Source organism: Tachysurus vachellii, chromosome 10, assembly GCF_030014155.1.
Source record: "Tachysurus vachellii isolate PV-2020 chromosome 10, HZAU_Pvac_v1, whole genome shotgun sequence".
Classification (NCBI taxonomy): domain Eukaryota; kingdom Metazoa; phylum Chordata; class Actinopteri; order Siluriformes; family Bagridae; genus Tachysurus; species Tachysurus vachellii.
This window is the reverse complement of record NC_083469.1, coordinates 10224179-10244644: the sequence shown is the minus strand read 5'-3', so window position 1 is coordinate 10244644 and position 20466 is coordinate 10224179. Positions and strand designations below refer to the sequence as shown.

Here is a 20466-nt window from a genome sequence, read left to right as displayed (position 1 = left end):
AGCATCTCACATATATACTGTACTTGGTTTGTAATCCACTCACCCATGTACACAAATCACTCATACACATTTAATATTCTTAAGATTCTCTCTAAGAAAGGGGAGTTTTTCCTTACTGCAAAAATCGTTGCTGACTCCTGCTGAGTGGAAAATATTAGCAGTAAAGGTAGAAAGTATATATGCAGGTTGTGAGACTAGTAGTGGGCCAGTTAAAATGGTGTATGACAGCAGTATCTATTGCACACACTGTGATGTACATCACAATGTGATCGTTGAAATATCTCAGTAAATGCACATGCACACATCTAGATGTTATATACCTCCTTTGAAGCTAGCAGAGGACAAATTAACCTTGTTAATGTGCAAAGGGAAACATAGACTACCTGTAGAATTAATGTATCTAAGGAATTAATTTATCACAAAGGGGTGTTCAATCTAAAGGGAACATTCAGGTGCACACAGATTACTAGTCTGGGATATTTAAATCATATATTTTCACTATATGTGGCCTGTGGCGATGCAGCGCGCCAAAGCCCGCTAAAAAGGGGCGGGGCGTATAGCTATATAAGCAGGCAAATCGACAGAGGAAATCAGATCTTACTCCTTCAGCGACGACTTCGCTGAATTTCCTCTGAACGCCTTCGCTGGATTTTCGCCGTTGAATAGGCATCGCAGCGGACCAGCTGAGACCGCCGACCGCTTGCAGCGCCGGTGCTCTTTAGACAGCCGTTCTCGGGCTGCCGGCTTCCTGCTTGCAGCCGCTTCTCAGCGATCTCCTGCCGCCATCCGGCGATCACAAAAAGAGCTTTCCAGCGGTTTTAACGAGAGAGCCGTCCCCCGTCCTCTTCTCACGCCCAGAGCAGCGTCCCTCAGCTGAAGTGAGTGACCTCGTCTCATTTGGCGGATCGGAGGACAAGCCGCTTGACGACTCCATGTCACTCGCGGCTTCTGAAAGACTGGGCCGGTGATTCTAACCCCGCCCACTTGCCGTCTCGAGAGCCCATCGACGCCAAAGCTGGGATGGATGCCGAGCTTCTCCGCATCCTCTCCAGAGCTGTCGAAGATCTCCACCTGGAGTGGGCCCCCCCTGAGGAGCCGACGCGCAGCAGGCTGGACGAGTGGTTCCTGCCGGGAAGCCGCCAGGCCCCCCGCCAGCGTTCTGCCCCGTTCTTCCCTGAGGTGTACGATGAGCTCACAAAGTCGTGGCGCGCCCCCTACTCGGCCCGCCTACGCACTTCCTCTGCAGCTCTTGGCGCAGTAGATGGCTCTCAGGAGAAGGGCTATGAGCAATTGCCGCCCCTGGACGAGGCCGTGGCTGCTCATCTCTGCCCCCCCGCGGCTGTGGGGTGGAAAAGCAAGAGAGCCCTTCCTTCAAAGCCCTGCAGGATGACATCTGCCATGGCTGGCAGAGCCTACACTTCTGCGGGCCAAGCCGCTTCAGCACTACACACCATGGCCATTCTACAAGTGTTCCAGGCAAAGCTTCTCCGTTCCCTGGATGAGTCGAGCCCTAGTGAACCTGCTTTTTGCGACCTCTGCAGCACGACAGATCTGGCCCTGCGCGCCACAAAAACCACGGCCCAAGCCATTGGACGATCCATGGCCAACCTGGTTGTGCTGGAGCGCCACCTCTGGCTTAACCTCACTGAGATTAAGGAGAGCGACAAGGTGGCCTTTCTAGATGCCCCAGTCTCTCCATCCGGTCTCTTCGGGCCGTAGAAGGGTTTACGGAGCGCTTCACCGCAGCACAGAAGTCGTCCCAGGCTATGCGGCACTTCCTGCCCAAGCGCTCCACCTCTGCCCCGAGTCGCCCCAGGACTGCGCCGACTCAACGCCAGAGCAAACCTGTCCTTTCTGCCCCCCAGGTGGCGCCCCCTAAGGAGCAGCACCCAGCTCGCCCCACTAAGCGCGCTAAACCGCCTGGACGTCAGGGCCCCCGGCAGAGGATTGTGCTGGACCCGACGCCCTCTAAATCCTCCTTAATGTTGGGGAAGGAAGAGGAAAGAGCAAAGTCCCGCCACGGCCGGACCACCCCAGAAGCTCTCTCACCTGCCGGCTATGCGACCTGGGCCCACCGTTGTTGCGTCCACGCAAAGCACTGTTGTTATGTCAAACACAATAAAGATTTCACATTTTCTAAAAGAGAGCAATTTTCCTCTTCCACACTCGTCAGTGTTCAGGCCCCTAATCAGTGGCCTGCCATCCCCAAAGTGTCCAAGTGGGTGTTGGGGATAATAAAATACGGCTACTCACTGCAGTTCGCCCGGAGACCCCCGCGTTTTCGCGGGGTGATTCCCACTTTGGTAGAGCCGGACGACGCCCAGGTCCTCCGCACCGAAGTGCTGATGCTGTTGAGGAAGGGAGCCATAGAGATCGTTCCTCCCTCAGAAAGCGGGTCGGGGTTCTACAGCCGTTATTTCCTTGTCCCCAAGAAAGATGCCGGTCTCAGACCCATCTTAGACCTCAGACTCCTGAACCTCTCCCTCATGAAACGGAAGTTCAGGATGTTGACACTGAAGCAGATACTCACGCAGATTTGCCCCGAAGGACTGGTTCTTCTCGCTGGATCTGAAAGACGCTTACTTTCACATCCAGATAGCCCCACATCACAGACGATTCTTGAGATTCGCGTTCGAGGGTGTGGCTTACCAATATGCAGTCCTTCTCTTTGGGCTGTCTCTAGCTCCACGCACTTTCACGAAGTGCATGAACGAGGCACTTTCCCCTCTGAGACAGATGGGAATCCGCATTCTGAACTATCTCGACGACTGGCTCATTCTAGCCCAGTCGCGAACCGAGCTAGACCACCACAGATCCGTGCTCCTGAGCCACTTAGAGTGCCTAGGACTCAGGGTCAATTTTGCCAAGAGCTCACTGCTCCCCAGCCAACGTATTATGTTCCTGGGAGTGGTTTTCGACTCAGTCTGCATGAGGGCGGTCATATCACCAGAGCGCGCTCTGGTACTTCAGCAGCTCGCGGCCTCTGTCAGGAACAAAGCCTGTTTCCCTCTGAAGTTCTTTCAGAGGATGCTAGGGCTGATGGCTTCCGCCTCCCCAGTTTTACAGCTTGGCCTCCTACGAATGCGGCCCCTGCAATACTGGCTGAAACTCCGGGTCCCACCTCACGCTTGGCGGCACGGCCGCTTTCGCGTCAGAGACAACCAGGCCTGTCTAGCAGCCCTGGAGCCTTGGATGAACCCTGTTTGGTTCAGCCGTGGAGTACCCCTACAGGCGGTTTCCAGAAGGACGGTGGTCTCAACAGATGCGTCCAACCTGGGTTGGGGCGCTCTGTGCGAGGGCAGACCAGCCTTCGGCTCGTGGTCGCACGAGGACAGCCATCTCCATATCAACTGCCTCGAGATGCTGGCGGTAGAACGAGCCCTTCGATCTTTTCAGGCGATCCTGGAAGGGCGCCATGTCCTAGTCCAGTCGGACAGCATGACAGTGGTGTCCTACATAAATCACCAAGGTGGCCTTTCGTCCAGCCGCCTCTACATGCTGGCAAAGCGCCTCTTGGAATGGGCATTACCCAGGTTGCAATCGCTCAAGGCGACACACATACCTGGCAAGTCGAATCTGGGAGCAGACATGCTTTCGCGGAGCAACGTCCCCTCGGACGAGTGGATGCTCCATCCCCAGATGGTTCTCAAAATCTGGGAGATTTTCGGGAAGGCAGAGGTCGACCTCTTCGTCTCAGAAAGCAACTCTCATTGCCCAACTTATTTTTCAAAGGACACAGATGCGCTGGCCCACGACTGGCCCAGCCTCCTTCTTTATGCTTTTCCCCCGATCGCTCTGGTCCCTCAGGTCATCAGACGAGTCAGGTGAGCAAGAGCTGAATTTACTCTGCCCAGTGAGGGCTTTGAGGGTATACACTGAGCGGTCACAGCCGTTCAGGCAATCTGACCAGCTTTTTGTCTGCTTTGGTGGCCGCACCAAGGGGTCTTCGGTCTCAAAGCAACGCCTCTCGCGTTGGATAGTCGACGCTATCGCTCTATGTTACTCTTCTATGGGTCTTGAGTGCCCCATAGGAGTAAGAGCCCACTCCACTAGAGGGATGGACTCTTCATGGGCCTGGTCTGGTGGTGTCTCTATCAAGGACATCTGTGAGGCGGCCAGTTGGTCCTCGCCGTCCACTTTTGTCAGATTCTATAACCTGGACATCCCGACCTTGCACGCTCGGGTTCTTTCGGTTTGATATGACGGCCTCTTCAGGCTCCATCATCATACCACCTCCGGGAAGCTTGCTCCCTCTTAGCAGTGTTGTGTCAAGGGTTCGACGGCTCCGGCCCTCTCACTTATCCTCTGGGCCCCAGGGTGTTCAAGATAAGTCTTATCGTTCCCTACCGTGGCACGGCGCGGATGAATTCGTTCCCCATACGCAGTATGAGTGGAGTATCGAAAGGGAACGTACTCGGTTACGAACGTAACCTCGGTTCCCTGAGATACGGAACGAGTACTGCGTTATATGCCATGCCACGAGGCTGCGGCTTCAGTGTCGTCGCTTCAGTCGTATGACCTGATTTCCTCTGGCGATTTGCCTGCTTATATAGCTATACGCCCCACCCCTTTTTAGCGGGCTTTGGCGCGCTGCATCGCCACAGGCTCGCGCAGCTACGCAGCGCCGTCATTGGTTTAAAAAAGTTTACAGATTAAACCAATGGCAGTGCAGTTGCACTGCGTTATTGAAAAAGGCTTCAGTATTGAGGAAAAAAGGAGCTTTTCCCCATACGCAGTACTCGTTCCGTATCTCAGGGAACCGAGGTTATGTTTGTAACCGAGTACGTTTCCTAGCTGTGTTGTCCATGTCTATAACTCTACTAATGACTGACCTTTCCACTGTACAGTGGTAGTGTCTGCTGCCCTACCTACAGTACTGTCACATTTAAACTCAACCCACTATGCTGTATTGTTTACTGCATAGGAGTTCAGTATATAATGCTGGCCACTTATTTCCCTTGTTGCATTATATTTTCCCTTTTGAGCAGTACTGTATTTAAAGTTAAAGTGTCATAAACTCTTTTCTGGCAGACACACACTTGTTATTGAATAACTCATCACTGACAAAACCCTTAATTTATTTTTAACAAGATAATCAAAGTAGCCTACTATTAAAACCTTCAAATGGTTACACAGTAACAACTAACTGACAACTGAAGATGATTCACGACCATACTAAAAACAAATGGGCTAAGCTTCTTGAGGTATTACTAAAGGGAAGTTAGAGGCTGTCATCGTGTAAACTCAGTAAATCAGTCAGTGCAAACAACTGTGTTGCATCATCTTGAGGCCACAAGTAAAGCATTCTATCCTTCTTTCTGAATTTATAAAAGCATAGTATAGAAGTAGTGAGGACATACGATCCTATCCCAGACGTCTGAGTAATTTTGCCAGAGAGAACTACAACCAGTAATTAGGTACCTTGGCACAGACAAATAAGTATAGATTTATCTGGACATATGAGCTACCAGCAAGGTGAGGAAAGCACTATCCTTTATACTGTAGGTAATCTACTGTACTATCACATAACCCTGGCAGTTGATTTGTATACAATCATGATTACTCTTATAACTTACTGTCACAATTCTGTATCAAAAACATATCAAAATATAACAAAGTGGCCTGTTCTGAACTCCAGCTTACTGCAGGGCCACCTGCCCATATTACCCATATGGCACTAGACTACCTCCAGCCTGTAAGGGAGCCATCTGTGATTATCGCTGTCTAGTGAGAAACAACTTCAACGGGACTCCTTCTGCTAGAAATGCCTTTTCCATTCAGATGGTGATTGTGTTCCCTTATTGAGACGAGGACACAATTCAGTCACAATTTCAGTAGGCCTTGGTCCAATTGAAGGCTGATGACCTATTTCAAAAATGCTAGCAATTTTATCAAACATTTAGGGGAATTCCTAATGCCACTGCCATCATCATCCAGATGGGCAGTAAAATTAGGACACTGAGAAACGTTCCCAGCTGTAAGAAGCCACAATGCTAAACCATGTACTTAGGATATATATAAGAATATATACATGTGATAGTTACCTCAGGATGCTTAAGCTCTTCAGTGATTGAATTAAGAGTGCTCCAACCATCATAGGCCCACAGACACTGGTAGAAAGCCATTCCAGTCACACTAATGCTGGAGCTGGTCCCCTGAAATGCATTCTGAAGATTTCCAGTGCCTCCTTGGATGAGCAAAATCACACCAATAATAGAAATAACTGCCAGTGCAAGGAACTTAACTACCATGAGGATTGTGGTGACAGCCATGGAGGAGCGCACATTCAGGCAGTTCACTATGGTCAAGAAGACAATTCCACATGCAGCTACAGACTTCACTACAAGGGCTGGGGATTCACAGTCTTCATAGAAGGGTGCAACAGCATTGAGCGCAAAGCTGAGAGCCAGTCCAGTCATACTCACTGGCCTTACAACAAGCACAGAGGTGAAAGCAAAGAGAAATGCCATCAAGTTGCCGGTAGTGCGCAGTATGTAGACGTATTCACCTCCAGATTCACGAATCACTGTTCCCAGTTCAGCATAGCTCAGTGATGCCAGCATTGCCAACAATCCAGAGCCAGCCCAGATCACCAAGCTAGCCCCAGGACTCCCAATGTCCAGCAGCACAGTCTGTGGGGACATAAAGATCCCAGAGTCGATCATGACCCCTGCAACAAGGGACACTCCTCCAATCAGTCCTACCTCTGACTTTAGCTGAAGTTTCCTAGCTGTGTTGTCCATGTCTATAACTCTACTAATGACTGACTTTTCCACTGTACAATGGTAGTGTCTGCTGCCCTACCTACAGTACTGTCACATTTAAACTCAACCCACTATGCTGTATTGTTTACTGCATAGGAGTTCAGTACTTAATTCTGGCAACTTTTGTCTTAAATTTTCCCCTTTTGTTTTTTTTTTTCCCTTTTAGTATTAAAAGTTAAAGTGTCATAAAGCCTTTTCTGGTGGACACGCGCTTGTTATTGAATAACTCATCACAGAAGACTGATGACCTATTAATGAAATGCTTGCAATTTTAGCAAACATGTATGGGAATTCCTAAGGCCACTGCCATCATCATCCAGATGGGCAGTAAAATTAGGACAGTGCGCAATGTTTTACAGTTGTCAGAAGACACACCTCTAAACCATGTACTTAGGAGCATACATGGTGGTGGCACTTTCTAGGGTCCTCCCTACAAGTGGAAGTAGGAAGTAGTGCTTATTTAAAGACTAAGGGAGTATCTCTTCTGCCAAAGGCAGTGTTATTAAACAAAACAGAACTCTTTGGCAGTAATCTGGTTTCTCATGTGTAGAAAATTTTTTTTTGTTTAAAACTTCTCAATTACACAGGGCTCTTTCTTGAGGCCATCTTTTGCATACCATGTCTTTGGACCTCAGTTTGTGCACAGGGGCCTTCAGAGAAAACTAGTCAAAATCTTTCAATCTTACAGGAAGGTTATAACTCAAACAATCCCTCTTAAAACCCTGACTTCTTCTGCCTATTAGCAAAGGTTTGACACCAATTGGTCATTAGAAGAAGTTTCTATTTGTCTTATTGAAATTCATAGTTGAAATTCACAGAGAAATTCTTTCTTTGCATATACCAACTTGCAAGGAAGCTAAAGAAATAACACATGATACAATGCCCCTGAAGAAGAGAAGGTTAAGGACTTTGCTCAAGGGCACAAGAGTGGCAGCTTTGTGGTGCTGTGGCTTGAACGGGGCTACTACCGCCCTACAGTAAATACTTTTGCCTTATTTTTTACACAGTTTTACATGAAACTGTAGAAATATCTTGTATACAAATCCCAGAAGATCAGCATTTTTGGTAATACCAAAACCAGCCCTACTGGCACCATAACCATGATAAAATAACTGATAGCACATTTTTCCGCATTCTGATATTTGATGAACAGCTCTTAAGCTCTATCTGCATGGGTTTATGCACTGCACTGCTGCCACATAAATGGCTGACTGGATAGTTGTGTGAATGAGCAAGGCCTAATAAACTGCCCATTGCATGTATATACAGTATCGGCTGTTCTTCTTCAGGAGTTTCTTCAGTTCCAAGAAGTCCTTCAGTAGCTTTAACTTTCATTTTCTGAATGCAGGCTGGCACCTTAACCACCAGGATTTGCTGTCTTTAGAAAAGCAACAATATTTCCGTTAAAGCTTAGGACCCGCAGTGGATGAAGCATATCTTGAGGACCATAAAAGGCTTTACTATGACATGGCTATGTGATACCAGTATCTTGTAATGACAAATCTATCCAGAAGATGTCATCATATAACAAAGTTACAATTAAGAGGTTCAAAACCAACATGGTTAAAGGCATGAAATCCAGACTCCAGACTTTCACCTTTCACTTTTCAGTCACAATGAGCTGACAATCAGAAATGTAAAAAATGTAAAGCCAATTATAATTATAATACACAAATAAAAGCATCTTGATCCAATGACATCTTGACGATTTCATAAAGATTCTTTCATAAAGAGTTGCTCCAAGTGAATTTGGGGCGTTTTCTCTTAAAATTAAAGAAAAGATCCCAGTAAAGATAAAAGTTATTCATAAATCATCTTAACCCTTAAAAGATCTCATAAGGTCAAAAAATGTTAGGAGAAGTGAAGAGGAATTTTAAGAGGCTTACTAGTTTCTTTATCAGAGGAGAAAATGTCTGAAATGTGAAGAGGAGGAAGAAATGTGTTGCATACAATATTTAATAATGATAGTGAGTTAATAAAATGTTTATATGACCCAGATGTTAGCACAATTAGCAACCGGTAAACTTGGCACAAGCAAAGAGTACATGGACAATATTTTCCCAAGGGCTACCATCAAGGTGTACACATCACTCCCCTGTATGCATGCGCCATCTTGGCAGTTCATTTCTGGCAGTTGAATTGCTCTCAAAGAGACAAGATATGAGTAAGCCCAAGTGACATGGTGAAAACAGCTGCTCGTCCTCATACCACTTCGATTCCTGATATAACTGTCACAATGTTGTCTCAGCAGACAAAAACATTGCAAAGTTTGAGAACCTTCATGAATGGACTGCTCTCAAGTGACTGATGCACCTTAAACCAGATGCCAAACTGACAACCTCTCTAGCCTATGGGTGAAGAATCCAAGGTGATTATTCCTCTCCAGTGGGGCATAATCCCAGTGGGACTCATTCTGCAAGAAATGTCTTTCACTGCCAGCGGGCTAATGATTGCATTCCATCTACTGGGACAAAGACACATTTTATTCTGTGTAACTTGGAGTACAGTTGAAGGCTGATGACATATCAATGAATTGTCTGCAGTTCTAGCAAGATTAGGGGAATATAGGTAGCAGCCTTGATGAACCTCATTGGCAAGCAGGATAATATTTATCTTAGTTTATCCAAATGCATGCTAGTGATCTACCTGTTCAGGGGGTCTCAACCATTTTCACTGTTAGTCTACATGTCACAGTGTAAGAGGGAATAATGGATGTGTAATGGCTGGCCTGCTTCTGGATGAGAGCAAGATTGATCTGGATTGATGCCACTTTGAAGGCTCCCTGCATGAGCATTGAGAAAGGTATACATTCGAATATGACAGTTTTTTCACACCAAGAAATTTTAGAGAAGCCCAATATACCACCAAAATGAGAAGGAAGGAAAATGGTGCAGACACAGGGAAAATGTGAAACTTCACACAAAATGTGACCTAAACTCAAGATTGAACCAGGGACACTTTAGCTGTACTTTACTTGTTAAGTGTTAAGTTAGCCCCACTAAACTTTAAATTACCCCCAAAATGAGTCATGGGTGAATTTGTTACGCTTGTGTCTCTCAAAAGGCTTCTATTCTCAGATTATTATAAATCTGGTAAATTGAAAGGGTTTTAGCCAAACCTCATTAATGTAAATATGACTATAAATAATTTTAATAATTATGGTTAATATGATAAAAATGTTTCATTCATTCATTCATTCATTCATTCATTCATTCATTCTACCGCTTATCCGAACTATTCTCGGGTCACGGGGAGCCTGTGCCAATCTCAGGCTTCATTGAGCATTAAGGCAGGATACACCCTGGGACCGGAGTACCTGGAGGAAACCCCCGAAGCACAGGGAGAACATACAAACTCCACACACACAAGGCAGAGGCAGGAATAGAACCCCCAAACCTAAAGGTGTGAGGCAAATGTGCTAACCACCAAGCCACCGTGCACCCCAAGTTAAAATCAAATTTTATAAAATCTAGATTCTGTAGATGGAAAATTTATGAATAAAAATATCCTGCTATAAACAATGCATCACAGTGAGATGAAATTATTTTTGAATATTTCATATCTGAATGTGGGGGGGCACGGTGACTTAGTGGTTAGCATGTTCGCCTCACACCTCCAAGGTTGGGGGTTCGATTCCCGCCTCCGCCTTGTGTGTGTGGAGTTTGCATGTTCTCCCCCTGCCTCAGTGGTTTCCTCTGGGCACTACGGTTTCCTCCCCCGGTCCAAACACATGCATGGTAGGTTGATTGGCATCTCTGGAATATTGTCCGTAGTGTGTGATTGAATGAGAATGTGTGTGTGTGTGTGTGTGTGTGTGTGTGTGTGTGTGTGTGTGCCCTGCGATGGGTTGGCACTCTGTCCAGGGTGTATCCTGCCTTGATGCCCGATGACGCCTGAGATAGGCACAGGCTCCCCGTGACCCGAGGTAGTTCGGATAAGCGGTAGAAAATGAATGAATGAATATCTGAATGATTTTGAATGATTTTATAACAAGCCAAGATATAACTACTGAAATCTACTACATATTATTAGTACAATATTAAAAAGCAATGTATAATTAACCATATAATTGTGATGATTACATGAATGATGGTTTGAGCTTAACAGCTGAGCTTAAATGTACTTATCATTATTGAGCTGATTGTTTAACATTTAAAGACAATACAGGAAATTCTGTACAGGCCCACCTCCAATTAATTCCATTCTACTGCACTGCAAACACTGAAATATTTTAGCTGCATATCTGATTTGCATCAGACAATTTTAACCCATTTTATGTAATGTGCAATTCTAACAAATAAAATATTTTTATATGTTTTAATGTTTAATATGACTTTTGCAAGTTCCCATAGGCATTACGTTTAACACTTGTGCTTTAAGTGGACAAGTAGAACCAAACAGGGCAGAAGTGTTTGACCTCGGGAACCCACTTCTCAGGGATGTTCTCTAGCGAGTCAGGGCTGTCCACAGAGAAGCACATTAGTATGACGTCCGTGTCCGGATAGGAAAGCGGTCGGAGCCGGTCGTAATCCTCCTGTCCGGCCGTGTCCCACAGCGTCAGCTACACTTGCTTGCTGTCCACCTCGATGTCCGCCACGTAGTTCTCAAACACTGTAGGGACGTACACCTCCGGGAACTCGTCCTTGCTGAACACGATCAGGAGACAGGTCTTACCGCATGCGCCATTCCCAACCACCACCAGTTTCTTTCGGATAGCAGCCATTGTACTGGTTCTATCAAACACTGCAAATAACTAAACAACCTTATTAGATACAAGTGATCTCTCTGCTTTTATTGTGCCGCCATATAATCTACAGTCACTTCCTCTCACAAGGTTGGACCACGACGTTTCCATGAACAGCTGCTGGACAGAACTTCTTTATAAAGCAACCTCGCTGCTTTCTTAATATAGCACTCCAATGGAGAGCAGCACGATGACTTCATGCTCGCAATATTATTGGTTGAATCAGCAGAGAGAGCGTGGATTATTCTTTCACCACGAGGACTAGAACTGCCGGCCTCTTTTTTGCGCATGCGCATGCATGTTTAAAGCATCAACGTTTCACAAGACGAAATGGTAAAAAACATCATAAAAAATGACATCTTGAGACAATGTCAGGACAGAAACTGTATTATTTATTTGTAAGAATGCCATGGCTTTATACATATTTTACAACCTCTATTTGACTAATAAATTATTAATATTATTAATACATATATTATTTATTTATTGTATTTTAAGCTAGATTTCACTGTAACAAAATTAATTGTTTTGTTTATTTTTGGACAAAGTGTATGAAACTATTTGAAAAAATACTAACCTCTAAAAAATAATATACAGAACACCTACAAATTTGATAAGTTATCTCACTGTAAACTATTTATTTATTGATTGTGGGCCTATTGATAATTTATTGTCATTTGAAACCCTGACACGTGTCTTTAGTAAAAGAGATGCGTATACATGTACTGATTTATGAACTTTAAACACTACAGGTTTGTTCAAGTTGAACTGAATTAAACATTTCATAAAAGATAAAGATAAGATATGGTATATAATTCCTAATCGTATGTTTTGAAAAAAATTGGCGGCATAGAGTTTCTCCTAAAATGTGATTCTGATGTAAATAAACTCCCTTTTCAGTTATCCAGTTTTCATAGGCAGGCTCTAATTCTGGCTTTTTATCTACAAACATAATTTTTATCCCCACAGGCACTTCATCTGGAATAATCAATACGTGAAATACAAAAATAAATCAATATTTTACAATAACTGAGTTAAAAATAATAGATTGTTTATTTCAAAACTGCTAAACGACAAAGGTTATTTACTTACAGTACATATTTCTTAGAATAAAATTTAACATCCCAGTTCTTCAAGAGAATATAGCATTGTATTTGATGCAGTTTCTGCAGGTTTTCTGAGATTATTGCAAAGTAATATGGACTCTGATAAGAATCTAATGTGAAAAAGAAATCCTTTTGAATGGTATTAATATTAAAGACAATAAATGTGATAATAAATTTTTTAGGGAGTTACTTCACTGTCTTGCAGAATTGGAAAGCAAACAATACTGGGACAGACTCATTGATAATATTATTTGGAAATTGGTTTGTACTTACAATAATAAGTATTGCATTAACAATAAAATTAGTAAAGTATATTTTAAAATGATACACCTAATTTATGCAAAAACCAATTTCTAAATGATATATTTTAATCAATTTTAAAATGATATATCAGATTGCTGTACATTCTGTAATATAAATACATAATCTGCTGTGCACCTTTTTTTATTGTATGTACATTAGGTTTTTTGGATTGATATCAAAAATTGTTTTTGATTCATTATGTGGGACAAAAATTAATAAACAGGAAAAATATGTTATATTTTTTTAATGGGGAAAATAAAATGGCAAAATGTCCTATTTTTATTTTAAATCTTTGTATTTTATTTGGAAAGTTTTATATCCATAAGTGTAAGTGGTCTGAAAGGAAACCAAACATTATCCATATTTCAAACTTTAAAATGACTTACAATCTGAAAAGCTATGAAAACTATGGACTTTTACATTGCTGTTAATTCCTCTTTTCTAAATTAATTGTATTGTTTTGATACCCCTTGTTTGTATTTCCATTTTTCCTTCCTTTTATGTTATACTGATGTTTTAAGATTTTAATACTATGTTATTGTATTGTTATTTGTTATAATTTGAAAAATAAATAAATAAAATACTAAAGGTTTACAGTAATAAAATTGTGTTTATAAGATTTAACCCCGGGGCAAAATGGCTGCTCTGTTTCTACGGCTACACGAATTCCTTCAAAGTATGGAAATCTCGCGAGAGGTACGACAGACTTCCATGTTGGCTATGACCCACTATGACGCGCCATGACGCGCGGTGGATAAATGCGAGGACTGCATCCGGTTGCGGTGGCGGCTATTTACTGCGAATTTAAGACGTGTGTGGGACTTTCATTGAGTTTTGTTGTCACAACAAACACTGGCTGTGACATAACCAATGTAATTTATCATTATATTCCTGTCATCACAAACAAAATGTAAGCTTACAATGTAACGTAACATGAAATGTACTTCTTTGCAAGTAAATGGTTCAACTTTTGAAGTAATGTAAGCCTTACATTAATTAGAAGTTACTGTAAACACTGTAACCTTATCAAGTAAAATACAATTGTAATAGTTTAAATTCAATGGATACCTCATTAAAGTTAAGCCCGCTTTTTTGCTCATGAGCTGCTCAAAAAGTAAGAACTTGAACACAAAGCTATGACGAAAGGAGAAAAACATTACGCACAAATGAATGGTTTGACATGAATATAGCTTCTCTTGCTCTGTAGATAATACTAAAGAGCTGAGCTAGGAACAACGTAAGCTGAGCTAGGAACAACGATCCGTGAATCTGGAGGTGAATACATCTATATAATACACACGTCTGGCAACCTGATGGCCTTTATATTTGCCTTTACATCTGTTCTGGTTGTGAGGCCAACCAGTATGACTGGACTGGCTCTCAGCTTTGCCCAGAATGCTGTTGCACCCTTCTATGAAGACTGTGCACCTCCAGCTGTGGTGGTGAAGTCTGTAGCTGCTGTTGGCCTCTTACTCTTGGTCATGGTGAACTGCCTGAATGTGCGATTTTCCATGGCTGTCACAACAATCCTAATGGCAGTTAAGTTCCTTGCACTGCTTGTTATTTCCATTGGTGGTGTGGTGTTGCTTATTCAAGACAACACTGGCAATCTTCAATATGCATTTGAGGGGACAAGCCAAAGCGTTGGTGTGATAGGAATGGCTTTCTATCAGTGTCTGTGGTCTTACGATGGCTGGAACAACCTGAACTCTGTAACTGAAGAACTTAAGTGTCCAGAGGTAATTCTTATCTTAAGATAAAGTACCTTTATTTGGAAGATAACAAGTAAATGAATGTTTTGTTGCATGTTATCCCAATGGGATAGATCATAGATCAAGGTCGATAAATATAAAATGTAAATGCTTTACCATTTAGGAGTGTGACAGATGATTAATTACCACAAACTCTGGTGTGGAACTGTGATTTTTAGGTTAAAAGTCAGCAATTCTCTGTGTACAAGGTCTTCCACAATTTCAGAGTAAATTATAATATTCCGTTTGTATTGCTCAGAATTTATTATTTCATTGTCCTTGAGCGTTTCTTTATCATTTTGGTTATAATATCTATGATAAAGCCTGTTCTGTGTCTCACAGAATCCAGCATACAGACTTGCTTGAACTTTTCACCAGCTCTTCTTTAGACATACATGAACATATGTAAACAAAATATCTCAAATTTCAATTTTTATAGAAGCAAACAAATTTGAGCAGCTGGAATGACATACGATTGAATAGACAACACACAGAGTGAAATCAATATTAAAAATAGAAAAAAGTTGCATACTTTTCTTTTGACTTTCGTTTAGCTTATTGTTATCTTGTTTTCATCAGGTACAATATGAAGACCTACCAAGTAGGGTGCGAACTATGCAACTAAATTGAGACAGCATTCCAATTACATGGGAAGATGTGGTAATTCCCCCCCTTTCAGGTACAATAGACAACACCAGAATTATTGTCTGGCTAGAAGGGTGTTCTTCAGGTGGAGGTGATCAAGAAGCATCACAGGAAGTCCTCAGACTATTAAGCTTTCTTCTGGGCTGTACCCATTTACACCAAGCAGTAGAGTCGGTGCCTGATGAATCTTCTAGAATACATTAGTAGCATCTGATTTAGAGAAAAACAAAACTTTCTTGATAAAGACAGCTTTGCCAGCTTTGTTAAAAATAAACTCCATTACCTACCTGATGTAAGTTCCCACTTCACAATGTGATTATCCATGTTAGTTTATTTTATGTTATTGATTACATTGTTCTACTCACTGTACATGCTCCAGTGAACTGAACTGACACACACATACACACATACACACATACATAAATTTACAGCACCACTAATATAAACATTTTTTATATGCTGTTTTTGTACATTCAAGTCAAGTCAAGAATATTTTATTGTCATTTCAACCATATATAGCTGTTGCTGTACACAATGAAACGTTTCACCAGGATCATGGTGCTACATAGAACAAAGACAGAGCTAAGGACTTAGTAAGTAGTCCTAGCCACATGTGCAACTGTGCAACGTGGTGCAAACAGTGCAAGACAAAAAGACAGTGCAGGACAGTGTCATTACACAAAAGACAATACACAAAAGAAGTGCAGATATACACTATTGCATGTGCAGAAATACTGGACTAAACACTTTATATAATAGCAGCAGTTATATGAGGTCTTGTAATGTATTGTGCAAAACAGCAGTTCAATTCTCTTTAATGCTGCTACCAACTACTGCTATCAAATGTGTATTTAGGTTTACAAGAATCAGAGGTGGGAGTAAGTCACACATGTGCAAGTCACAAGTAAGTCTCAAGTCTTAACCTTCAAGTCTCAAGCAAGTCCGAGTCAATTTTTGAGAGAGTCAAGTCAAGTCAAGTCAAGTCACTGCTTTATATCAAACAATTCAAGTCAAGTCGTAGCTTGAGTCAAGCAAGTCACTGGCAAGTCATACAGATGTTTGATAATTTAACTAATTTAATTAGTTTTATTTGCAACAAAAAATTTGCAAGAGTTGTGAATACAATAAAAATCTAAAAATGAATAAAAATCAAAACAACAAAACCTAAGATGTAAATGTAACTGAAATAAGGCCAACATAAAAGCATGAAAAGTTTCAATATGCCTCAAACATGACAGAAGACCATAGAAAAGTATATATATATATATATATATATATATATATATATATATATATATATATATATATATATATATATATATATAAAAGATTACAATGGTTTCTATGCAAACAAATGGTATTTTTTGAACAGGCATTCCCTTTTAATGGGACATGAACACATCCTTAAATTAGACCCTTCCTTTTTAACAACAGAACAACAACAACAATCAATCACGTCAATCAAAAAACGTAAATTATTGAATCACACAAACCTTGAAGTTATTTAACTATTGGGGAGAGAGAGAGAGAGAGAGAGAGAGAGAGAGAGATGATTTTAGTGAGTGTAATTTATTAATATTAAAGGGACAGTTCACCTAAAAATTAAAATTCTGTCATAATTTTCTCACCCTCATGATGTTACAAACCTGTATAAATGTCTTTGTTCTGATGAACACGGAGGAAGATATTTTGAGGACTGTTTGTAACCAAACCATTTATGAGCCCCATTCACTTCCATAGTGGGGAAAAAGGAATACTATAGAAGTGAATGGGGCTCAAGAATGGTTTGGTTACAAACAGTCCTCAAAATATCTACATGTGTGTTCATCAGAACAAAGACATTTATACAGGTTTGTAACAACATGAGGGTCAGAAAAAGATGAAAGAATTTAAATTTTTGGGTGAACTGTCCCTTTAAATTGAATGTGTGTGCGTGTGCATGCGAGAATATTTGCTGTGCTTGCAACTCTGAAGTATTTTATTTTTATATTTAGGGTTTATATATATATATATATATATATATATATATATATATATATATATATATATATATATATATATATGTATATATATGTGTGTGTGTGTGTGTGTGTGTGTGTGTGTGTGTGTGCGCGCATTACCATAAACGATCCATACGCTTTTCACTCAAAGCCTAACACTGAAGACCAATTATAAGTGCTATTGCAAAAAAGCTGACATTTCCACATAAACAGTGACCATTTACACTACATTGCGCTTGCAAAAAATTTAATTTGATAGAACTTTGTCATTCCATTGTGATCGATACACGTTCAACAGGTGCACTTGATGCAGGGATGGCCATAACTCTTACCGCTACCTTGAACAAAGAGGGGAGGGTGTCTGTTCTCAGCCTAAAACTGCAGGGAGTCCATCACAAATGTCCAAATAGTGGTTAAACCGAATAAGGGGACTGGATCCCCAAAATCCCGGTACCCGAAATAATTTTTGGTGTAGCGCCTTCCATGTTTCGTCACGACTGTTAAGGTTTATTAGTTAGTGCGCGCGCTCCCTCTGCTTGCCTGCTGCGTCACGTGATTAGATTACGCTCTTGCATGCATTTAAAAACAGATTTAGAAAAAACAAAACAAAAAAAACAAGTTATTTCGAGTCATTTAACTCGAGTCACAAGTAAGTCTCAAGCCTTGAATGTCAAGTCAAAGTCAAGTCGAGTCTTTTTTTAATATTTGTCAAGCAAGTCTCAAATTTGCGACTTAAGTCTGACTCGAGTCAAGTCATATGACTCGAGTCCCCCATCTCTGACAAGAATACTTTTCTTTGTTGTCCATACCACATATGTAATCATTTCTATCCAATGTACATATTTCTACATATGTAAAAGTTAAAAGTGCTTTATAAACCGAATTGAAATCAAATTGAATTAATCACGTTGTTAGTGATTCAAAAAACAAAACATGTAATTACATTTTATACAAAGTGCTACAGAGTCGATATTTTTTTTTTTATGTAAAAACACCAACAAAACACTACAACTATATTTGGCTAATCAGGTTTTTTAAATTATTATTTGAATTATATGTGATGGTAGTTAATATATATAGAATAACTAAATACAATGATAATGAGAAACAAATGTTCTTTAAATGTTCACAGTGAACTGACTATCTGGTTGCTTTTATTGCCGTAATGCTTTTGTTTATAGAACGTTTTTCCAAGCATGTTAATATTTAAGCAGAATTACATTGGACTTAAGTGTCTTATTACCTTTTTTTCCTCCTTTCATTGCAAACTTTGATAAGCTCATTCTCACTTGTATCATAAAGAGAAGAGAGTATAAATGATTGAAGCTGAAGTGGGAGGTAGGGTTAATTAGTGCAATCTCTCTGGTCGCAGGCACTATGATAGGTTCGGGGATCTTCATGTCTCCTCAGTTTGTGATGTCTAATGTTGGAAGCCCTGGAGCAAGCTTGATCATCTGGGCTGTGTGTGGCCTGGTGACTCTATGTGCTGCGCTAACTTATGCAGAGCTTGGTGCCATGTTCAGAGAGTCTGGAGGTGAATTCAATTAATCGTGTTGAAGCCAGCAGGTATTGCAGCCATGGCACTAAGTTTAGCTCAGTATGCTGTGGCTCCTTTTTACTCCGGCTTCATGCCACCTACATTAGTGGTGAAATGCATAGCAGTGGTGTGCATTTTGGTGGTGGCTGTCATCAATATGCTAAGTTTTCGCTCTGCCATGACCATTCAGGTTATCTTCCTAGTGGCCAAAGTTGTAGCTTTGATAATAATTGTGATTGGGGGAATGGTGGCCATAATGGTGTCCAATGGTGGCCATGAAATCCTTGGCAATTTGGACATTGCCTTTCAGGGCACAAAGCTGGGACTCAGTCCCATTGGAATAGCTGTGTATCAGGGACTCTGGTCTTTTTTTAGGCTGGTCTAATCTAAACGTTGTGACTGAGCAGTTGAAAAATCCAGAGGTGAGATGTAAGACATTTTGTATTGAGGATGTGTATAGTATAGCATACTTGAGCATTACAAATATGCATTTGTCTGCAACAAAATGTTATTCTTTCACTTTCTAATGAAACAAAGTTCTTTATGAAATGGATCTACAAGTTAGTGATTATTATGAAACAGTAAAATATGTCAGTAAAAGATGCACTTATCTTTACATTTTATCCATTTGTTTAAGGTAAATCTCCCCCGGGCATTAATGATTGCCATCCCGATGGTAACCATCCTCTACTTGCTGATTAATGTCAGTTATCTGGCTGCCATGACTCCAAGAGAAATTATGGTATCCAGTGCTGTAGCAGTTACTTGGGGTAAGTTTTTATTCTGCATACTGACAGAAGGAATGGCACACTAAACATGTTGTTAGTCACTGACTAAGCAGCTGTTGATACTGTTATGTCTTTGGAAACAGCAATAAGGTCCTGGGTAGCTGGGGCTGGGTGATGTCTATTGCTGCAGCACTGTCATCCTTCGGCTCTCTAAATGGATCCTTTTTTAGCGGAGGACGAGTTTGTTTTGTCGCTGCCCGAGAGGGTCATATGGTAAGGAAAACAAGAACAACTATTATTTTGCCTTCGTCATTTTAACTGCAACAGCATGTTCTTTCAGGTGACTCATTTAATGATAATTTGTTAATAATGTAGTACTCACTCTTAAAATATTGTTCTACAATAATAGATTTCCAAATAACTGTTTATATTGTAAAAAAAGAAAAAGAAAATAAAGCAATAATAAAAATTTTTTTTTGCAATGTTTTTGTTAGCAGTTTCCAAAGGCATTGTGGCACAAAGATTACTATTAAATTTTTTGCAATGCCTCTAAATGTTCCCAAAGAAATGTTTTACCAAATTTGTCAGTCAGTTACAGCCTAAATTGTTTTTTTCTTTCTTTTTTTTTTTTTTGCAATGTTTTTGTTAGCAGTTTCCAAAGGCATTGTGGCACAAAGATTACTTTTACATTTTTTGCAATGTCTCTAAATGTTGAACTCAAAGAAATGTTTTACCAAAATTGTCAGTCAGTTGCAGCCTAAATTGTTTCTTTTTTTTTTGTTTTTTTTTTTTTTTTTTTGCAATGTTTTTGTTAGCAGTTTCCAAAGGAATTGTGGCACAAAGATTGCTACTAAATAATACATCAAATACAGCTTGTTGTAAATACTG

At 41.1% G+C, this 20466-nt stretch overlaps 3 protein-coding genes across 3 annotated transcripts in view; 1 reads left to right on the top strand and 2 right to left on the bottom strand.

Moving 5' to 3' along the window:
- The window catches only part of LOC132852236 (b(0,+)-type amino acid transporter 1-like), a 36419-nt gene extending 29676 nt beyond the window's left edge, over positions 1-6743 (bottom strand). Inside the window, exon 1 of the mRNA XM_060879318.1 lies at positions 6045-6743. Coding sequence (XP_060735301.1) covers positions 6045-6743 — 699 coding nt within the window. The remainder of the gene's footprint in view (positions 1-6044) is intronic.
- Positions 6744-11139: 4396 nt separating this feature from the next.
- Positions 11140-11666, bottom strand: LOC132852533 (rho-related GTP-binding protein RhoB-like). Its single transcript, XM_060879769.1, is given in 1 exon segment — positions 11140-11666. A coding segment is annotated over 1 exon segment (348 nt). The 5' UTR covers positions 11488-11666.
- A 1887-nt stretch (positions 11667-13553) lies between these two features.
- LOC132852532 (b(0,+)-type amino acid transporter 1-like) lies at positions 13554-19961 on the top strand. Its single transcript, XM_060879768.1, has 4 exons — positions 13554-13613; positions 14165-14656; positions 19488-19624; positions 19722-19961. The coding sequence occupies exons 1-4, from the start codon at positions 13554-13556 to the stop codon at positions 19894-19896; spliced, it is 864 nt and encodes a 287-aa protein (XP_060735751.1). The 3' UTR covers positions 19897-19961.
- The last annotated feature ends 505 nt before the right edge of the window (positions 19962-20466 follow it).

Bases quoted from the DNA above. Each gene is read 5' to 3' on its own strand.
- LOC132852532 (XM_060879768.1), top strand. From the start codon at position 13,554: ATGGCTGCTCTGTTTCTACGGCTACACGAATTCCTTCAAAGTATGGAA. The intron at 14,657-19,487 runs GTAATTCTTATC...CATTTGTTTAAG, and splicing joins AAGAACTTAAGTGTCCAGAG to GTAAATCTCCCCCGGGCATT. The intron at 19,625-19,721 runs GTTTTTATTCTG...CTTTGGAAACAG, and splicing joins GTAGCAGTTACTTGGGGTAA to CAATAAGGTCCTGGGTAGCT.